General features: G+C 40.2%; 1 protein-coding gene across 1 annotated transcript; it reads left to right on the plus strand.

Annotated features, from left to right (window-relative positions):
- Positions 1–949: 949 nt before the first annotated feature.
- LOC117347049 (prostate stem cell antigen-like) lies at positions 950–8239 on the plus strand. The gene is made up of 3 exons (XM_033917368.1): positions 950–1065; positions 5524–5664; positions 6321–8239. The coding sequence occupies exons 1-3, from the start codon at positions 1011–1013 to the stop codon at positions 6530–6532; spliced, it is 408 nt and encodes a 135-aa protein (XP_033773259.1). The 5' UTR covers positions 950–1010; the 3' UTR covers positions 6533–8239.
- The last annotated feature ends 282 nt before the right edge of the window (positions 8240–8521 follow it).

The following is an 8521-nucleotide window of genomic DNA, read 5'->3' on the forward strand; positions in this document are numbered from 1 at the left end:
AATACTATAAGAAACCAAGCTGTATTTTTTAGTGGGGAACAAAAAGGAGAAATGGACACTAATGATGGAAACCAAAATACGAGGGTTTGAAAAGTAATGAGACTGCCTCTGTTTTTCTTTCCAAGAAGTAGACGCAGCAACACTATGCTGGTTCTTGTGAAGCTCATATATCAACATTTCTGAACCTGCAGTTAGACTGCCATAGTCTTCATTGTTGGATCACAGCAAGAGGAAGAACTTCGTACATTTCATCATGGCAAATGAGGAAGACGTGTCTGTGAGAGTATGTCAGAAGTGTGTGATTGAATTTTGTGTTAAACTTGGAAAGACCGGTAATGAAACTCTTGAAATGTTATAGCAAGCATTCGGTGGGGAAACAATTAGCCATGTTGCAGTACCTCTGGTGTACTCTCACAGACACATCTGCCATGATGAAATGAACAAAATTCTTCCTCTCGCTGTGACCCAACAATGAAGACTACGGCAGTTCAACTGCAGATTCAGAAACGTTGATATATGAGCTTCACAAGAACCAGCACAGTGTTGCCACACACCTGGAGCATAGCCCCCAGCTCAGGACCACCGCTGCAATGACCAGACTAGGTATATGGAGGGAGGAGTTTATAAATTAGGAGAAAACACCCATAGTAATTGTGAATGGATGATACCAGATCCTAGCACTGGTTCCAACCAACCTGGAAGTACCAAACAGCAGGAGAAACAAAAAGCATCACTACAACTTGTTTGTTGACCCTTATTACTGAATAGGATAAGAATTTTATCGTTATAATTTCTGGGTGGAGCAAACATAAATAGCTATTTGCTTTTAACTTCTCTCCAGCCTCATTTTCTACTCCAATTATCCATCCTGTTATTAGATTAGGGAGCGTCTTTGACACCTGCTTGTTTAAAAGGGTGCCAGTTTACTTTTTATAGACACAAAATATAAGTCAGACCGTGTAGGAAGGAAGGCAAGACACTGATCTGAATGTGTCCCAATTTGATCGGCTATGACACTCTTCGCCAGTGTGGTCTTCACCATGGTTGCTCTTCTCACCACTATCAGTAAGTCAATTGTCTTTTAACTGGAACATTCTGGAATGATACCGATCTGGAAAAGGTAGTAGTTCTCTATGGTACCCTCATTTCTTGTACTCATTCAATCCCTGACTTTTTTACTGAGACCAGTACAAAAATACATTACTTAGTATCAGTTGTGATCGTAGTTTTAACATCCCCAAATGACTGCATGTAAGTCACTTTACTTCACGGGTGGAATGGTAAAACAAAAGACTTGCGATCTCTGTATCTTTTGCATGAAAGCAAATTATAATTACACTTTTAATTATAGCACTTGCCTGCCTCTGTACAAAGAATTACAACATTATGGAGTACAAGAAGGCTATCTTACGAAAAAGAGTGAGGACAACCACAGACAGGATGGGTACCAGACTTTATATCTGTTTACTGTAAAGCAGAAATTTATGATGCTGGCCCTCTGGAACAAAACAATACAGGGACAGTTTAGTCAGAGTCCATGCTAATAGCTTCAGGCATATCAGGATAAGGGATTAAGACTTGTATACCACCTTTTTGTAGTTTTACAACCACAATCAGAGTGGTTTTTCAAGCATATAGGTGTTTCAAGCATTTTCACTATCTGTTCCGGTGGGCTCACAATCTATCTAATGTACTTGGGACAGTGGAAGATTTAGTGACGGTTGTCCAGGGTCACAAGTAGCAGTGTAGGGTTTGAACTCACAACTTCAGGGTGCTGAGGCTGTAGCTCAGGGGTAGGGAACTCCGGTCCTCGAGAGCCGTATTCCAGTCGGGTTTTCAGGATTCCCCCAGTGAATATGCATTGAAAGCAGTGCATGCAAATAGATCTCATGCATATTCATTGGGGAAATCCTGAAAACCCGACTGGAATACGGCTCTCGAGGACCGGAGTTCCCTACCCCTGCTGTAGCTCTAACCACTACAGATTAAATGGTGAATGGTACAGAAGCAGAAACCCAAGGCATAGCAAAGGATCCTTGCTGCTGTGTGCTGAGACAAAACAATCATAATGAGAATTTTAGAACTGGAAAGCAAGCCCTTGACCCTTGAAAGCATTTAAATAAACAAAGACTAAAAAAAGTATTCAGAGCATAAAGTTGAGTTGTGCCAGCAGTTTTGAAGGGCAGAGCACAGGGTGTTTATTAAATGTTTCTCTGATAAAAATGGTCATAGTAATAGCATGTATTTTAGAAAGAGAGAAAAAATAAATTTTAGCTTCAAGCTCCCTTTTTGTTGCATGCGGGGACCTGTAGTCCTGGTTTCACTGCTAGAGGTCAAACATGTATATTCCCACCACATGACATAACCAGGACAAGCTTGATCTCTCCCTGAAGATCTGCAGTTATCCTAAGCCAGGGGTGTCCAATGTCGGTCCTCGAGGGCCGCAGTCCAGTCGGATTTTCAGGATTTCCCCAATGAATATACATGAGGTCTATTTGCATGCACTGCTTTCATTGTATGCTAATAGATCTCATGCATATTCATTGGGGAAATCCTGAAACCCCGACTGGATTGCGGCCCTCGAGGACCGACATTGGACACCCCTGTCCTAAGCAATGATCATGTGAAGAGGATTCATCTGCTACTTGTGCTTCATAATCACGTGGCAAGTAACACAAAATTAAAAATAAACTGAATTTCCTAAGTTTCTCTAATTTAAAAAAAAGTTATCTCTGTTTCAACAAGACATTAACATCTTCAAAATGCACAATAGATCATTCACAGTGGTGCATTAAGGTGCTGCATTTTCCTATGAGAAACTCCTTGTAAAAAATCTGTACTTTGACTCCTAGCCTGCTTACTGTGAAAACACTCTGCACATATTTGATCTGCAGCATGCCAGCAACATCTGATATGTCTTCTGGCTTTGCTTTGACCCAGCTAAGATTTTCAGTAATGCAACATCAAACCAAATAATAGTTTCTGGAATGTACATCATAGTGTTTTTGTAAAAGGCTCAAATTCTTCTGGATGAAAAACTCTAATTTAATTGTCACAACCCCTTCCATTCCAGATTATTTCGTTCTTCATTCTAATTTTAATTAAAATGAAAATTTAAATTCCGCATTCCCAATTTTTGAAGAAATTAGGCTCCTAGTTTTGAGAGTTATGCTCATAAATTGGTCTCTGAAAATTTATACGGACTGAGTGCAGAACTTTATATTCAAAGGGGGCAATATTCAGACAGTGGTGTTCAGTATTTTTTTTAAATGCTGTCACTACTGAATTAAATCAGGCCATGTCAGACACTGGCATTGAATATCCAATTTCCAGCCCTTATCCAGATAAGTTAAACCTGGCAAAGATAGGACTGTGATTCATATGGTTCTATTTGTCTGGTTAACTTATTCAGACAAGGACTGAATATTGGCACTTACTTGGATAAATGCCAACTCTACCCCCTGGACCACCCACTGAATAGCCAATTTCAACTTTTAAGCAGTTAGAGGGGATATTCAGTGGCACTATCCAGATACAAAAAACTTACATTGTGAGCCCACCAAGGACAGAGAAAATACCTGCATACGAGTATAATAAATGAAAACCTCTTTGGTTGTGAAGTAAAGGCTGCTTTGTTTACCTCATTGGAATAACTACAAGACGGCATTGTATCTTCCAAAACAGACAATATTCATTTATTGTTAGTATAAAAACTTACAGTATTACAGCAGCAGAGACATATCAGAAAAATATATTGTCAGTTCAGAATATGCAATGGAGAGAAGAACTTGCACCCATATGCTTAGCAGGGGGCTAGCAGATCCCCGTAGCATAAGTAAGTGAATCTCTCTGGCTTTACCTAGAATGCACGTGTTTTTTATACAGAGAAATTCTTCCTTTGTTCCAAAAAGTACATCCCCGAATTCTGGTTATGTAATTCCCTATTGGTACATAAAATAATGTATACCTAACTTCTCCTCTCAGTCCACGCCACTCTCACCTCCACCCCCCCCCTCCCCAGTAGGGGGGGGCCTTGCAGAAACAGAGAACTCTTGGTGAACTTTCTTTCTCCAGTGCTGAGATCTGTAGATGCTAATTAGTCTGTGCATCTTCGGGATGGTGTCCTTGTATGCTGAAAGTTGGCAAAGGTGACCTTTCAACAATCCAGCTGCTTGGATCCAATAACTTGGTTCAGAGACAGGGAGCAAATGTTTTGGTACCAAGTTCTCTCATCTCGCTACACCCACATCGTCCTGCAGGGATCCTTGCTCATTATAAAAGTTTTATGGCTTTCCAGGGTGCCTTATCCCAAGGTGATGTTCTAAATCACCCTAAATACCTTGTAACAAAGGAGTGACAATAATTTTTCTCGGCCCTCAGAGATGCCACCAGGGGATCAAACGATCATATCCCCCGGCTTTACGCACCTAATCGTCATCGGGTCGGTGCAAAGTGTGAAACTGGTATATCGTTTTTTTTGTATAATTAACTCTTATAATGATTTAAAACAATAAATATGACTGAAGAGTTTTAAAGTGAATACTTAGCTTAACCGGGATGGTAAATGGTGGTTGACAAGGGATAAACAAGCCAACATGTTTCACCCGTAGAGGGGTGCCTGGCATATGAAGTCATACAGCACTGATAACAGTTCAGCAGAACCTTGGAGAAATATCCTCCCAGCAGGGAATGGAGGCAAAAACGTTAGCATTGCAAAGACTGCAGGTGTTTACAGACAGCAAGGTACAGGCTGGGCCTGGCTATGAGAAAATATAGGTCTGTAGTGTCCAGCATACACAAGTGAGGCCAGTATGTCCAGTTGAATCATCTGTATGTCCAGGTTATCCATGTCAGTTGTAAAACCAAAACAAGAAACTGCAGAGATGATGTACAGGACACCAAGGCTTTGTTGAACAATCATAAAAAACATAAAACAGTTTATTTCCAAAAGGACTGATAAGACCGGACCCAACACGGTCCATGTTTCAAAGAAACACTCCTTCCTCAGGGGTCCTAACGTGTATCAAAACAAAATAACCTGATGGATAAGAACTGAATAGAAACTGGAAACAGCAATGAATAGCCGTTGGTGCTCTTGCGTGATGCAGGGCCCTGGTTCGGTCTTATCAGTCCTTTTGGAAACAAACTATTTTATGTTTTTTATGATTGTTCAATAAAGCCTTGGCGTCCTGTACATCATCGCTGCAGTTTCTTGTTTTGATTTTTCGTCTCGATATTTTACTGCAGTCGAGTTGGATCTTCTGTTTGTTGTAACCTCTTTGGTTGCACCACCAAAACCCTATATCAAATCCATGGCCCTTTGACACCCTACTTGCATTGATTCCAGAACTCTGTTCATACCCCTCTAATCCCAGTAATGTTACTTCTACAATAATCAAAAATTAATTTTTTCTAAGATCAAATGTTATATTCTCTAACCCTTTTACAGTGTGAACACAGAGTTAGTCTGCAGTGAATGCATATTAGAATCTCATTTTTTTAATGTTTAAAATTTTATTTTAGCTAGTGCTTGGAAGTGCTATTCTTGCAAACCAACACCCAATATAACAGAGTGCGACATGCAGCCAGTGGAAACCTGTCGCCCAGAAAAAAACTTCTGTATCATCTCAAATAAAATGACTGTGATTTCATTCGTTACCTTCCGTAAGTATAGAAAACTAGACATTTTCATGGATGCTGAGATCATGTTTGGATACATCGTAATAAGAAAGAACTCTGGGATCCCTAATATGTCTTCCCCAACTAGTAGTTGCCAACCTGGAACCGTATGTCACTGACCCAGAACCTTTAGGAACATATTTCCTTTTATCTACTGCAGCTGGAGTAAATGGCAAAAACTGCCTTCCTCCCTGTTGGCCCCTACCTAGTATTTTTTTTTTTTTTAAGAAATCTTCCACTGCTCCCAATCACCTCCCCCAATTATAGATTTGATTGTACTAATGGTGTTCTTCCACTGGGATAATATTCCCCTAAAGCCAATCACATTCTGCAACATAAAGAAGTGCTTTTCAATCCAGTCCTCAGAGCACACCCAGCCAGTCAAGTGTTTAGGTTTTTCACAATGAATATGCATAAAATAGTTTGGCATACCAAGGAAGCACAGTATGCAAATCTATCTCATGCATATTCATTCTGGATAGCTGGAAAATCTGATTGCCTGGGTATGTGCCAAGAACTTGCATGAGAAGTACTGCCGTAAGGACAATATCCGCCACTTCTCCCGACATTGTTCTTGAAGGGATAGCAAAAATAGATATCATCAATCTATACATAATAATGTTCTCATTCTCTCTCCACAGATTCAAAAGTCACAGTAATCAAAGGCTGTGCAAATGACCAGGAATGCACAACAGAGGATGGCTTTGTTTGGCTGTCCAAGGAGAACCGACATTGCTGCACTTCTGACTTCTGCAACCATGGAAATGGCACAAACGGTGGAAAGAGTATAGAGAAAAGCAGCGTGCTGCTGGGGGTAGCACTTGCGCTGGCACAGCTGAAAATGATCCAGTAAACAGGCCTCATGAGACAGGTGTTCTTGCAAATTGGATGCTAATAAGGAGTTTCAAAATAATTCAGAACTAGAGAGAGAGAGGAAAATCACAGAATGACTGGTATCTGATAGCACCATTCAACCAGACACAGACTGACTAAGTGCTCCTAATCTCTTACCATCTACTCCATTTTTATGAATACCAACAAAAGAAATAAAAGCATATTCCATGCTGAAATGTACTGGACATTGGTGGCTCTGACTAGACATTAAAAAGGGGAGCAATGATGTATCCAGACCACTTAAACCATCTGTTAGGCACCTCAAGACATCAGAGTAATTGATGGACAACTGCCCTAATGGTACATAGACTGAGGGAGTGTTCACATCCATGGAGAATATATTAGGCAAAACATGGGCAGGGTGCAATGTTACTTGCTTATAGAATATTTGTGTGTTCTTTTGCAGTGATTATACCAGCTCTATGTCTGATTATATAATAATTCTATTCTATGCACATATTTAGCAGGTAACACTGGTATTCTATAAAGTAAATGCATCATTTTCTTTATATAATACGCACAAGACCATCATTTATGGAATTGCCCTCCATGCCCCGGATTCTATATATGGTGACTAAAGTTGTGTGCACAAATTTGGCCATGTGGTGAAACTATATGCACAACTTAATTGTCCAACAAGCCAGTCAGTGCCAATAATTGGCAACTAACAAGCAATTATCAGCACTAATTGGTACTAATTAGAATTTATGCTCGCAGCCTTCTAACCATATTCTATAAAGTGGTGCATGTAAATTCTAATGCACAGATTGGAAAAGGGATTGTTGCCATGGGAGGAGCATTCCTAAAAATTAAGCAGTTACAAAATGTGCCTAATCTGAATAGAATTTAGGTGCAGGCATTTATACCTGATTTTAGTTGGAATAAATGGTTGAGCCTAATTTTAAGTAACGGGGCTGGTCACTATGGGCCTGATTCTATAAACAGCGCCTAACTGTAGGCACAGGTCGGCACAGTTGTTAATCAATCCTATGGCACCATTTATAGAATCATTTTTAGATGCCTAGCATCATCTAAGCGTACTTAGGCATCGCTAGGCATCTTAGAGGTAGGCATCGGTATATTAAGTCAGGTTTTACCTAGCATAACTTACTGGCGCCTAAAGTAATGCATAAGTTTGCCATGCCTATTCTCCACCACTAACCATGCTTACTTTTTTAGGAAGGTAGGCATCGGTGAGCACCTCAACTTAGGTGTCGCAAGGCGCCACATAGATATCTGCACACAACCTTGTCAATAAAAAAATTGTTTGAATTGGTTGTTTAATGGCATGGTCGAATACCACACCATTTAACCAATTTAAAAAACAATTAAGTTGCACACAAATTTTCATTAGGTGTTGCTAAGGATCCATGATTACAGCGCCTAGCCTAGATGCTGTTTATAGAATAGTGCTATGCATATTTTTTTCCACACCAGTTTTTTCAGTGACTTATATAGAATCTGGCCCCATATGTGTACCGTGACTTTTGAAAGCAGTGCATCTGCACTGTCTAAAAGTGAACTGAAAGTCACCCAAAGGCTTCTGTGTGTATTTTATTCCTCATATATACCGCTGTAAAGAGCGACTAAAATGGTTAAGGGGCTGGAGGAGTTGCCGTACAGTGAGAGATTGGAGAAACTGGGCCTCTTCTTCCTTGAAAAGAGGAGACTGAAAGGAGACATGATCGAAACATTCAAAATACTGAAGAGAATAAACTTAGCAGATAAAGATAGATTATTCACCCTCTCCAAGGCTGGGAGACTGAGAGGGCACTCTCTAAAGTTGAAAGGGGATAGATTTCATACAAACTTAAGGAAGTTCTTCTTCACCCAGAGAGTGGTAGAAAACTGGAACGCTCTTCTGTTATAGGGGAAAACACCCTCCATGGATTCAAGACAAAGTTGGACAAGTTCCTGCTAAACTGGAATGTACGTAGGTAAGGCTGGA

The sequence above is a fragment of the Geotrypetes seraphini genome, chromosome 13 (genome assembly GCF_902459505.1).
Source record: "Geotrypetes seraphini chromosome 13, aGeoSer1.1, whole genome shotgun sequence".
NCBI lineage: Eukaryota > Metazoa > Chordata > Amphibia > Gymnophiona > Dermophiidae > Geotrypetes > Geotrypetes seraphini.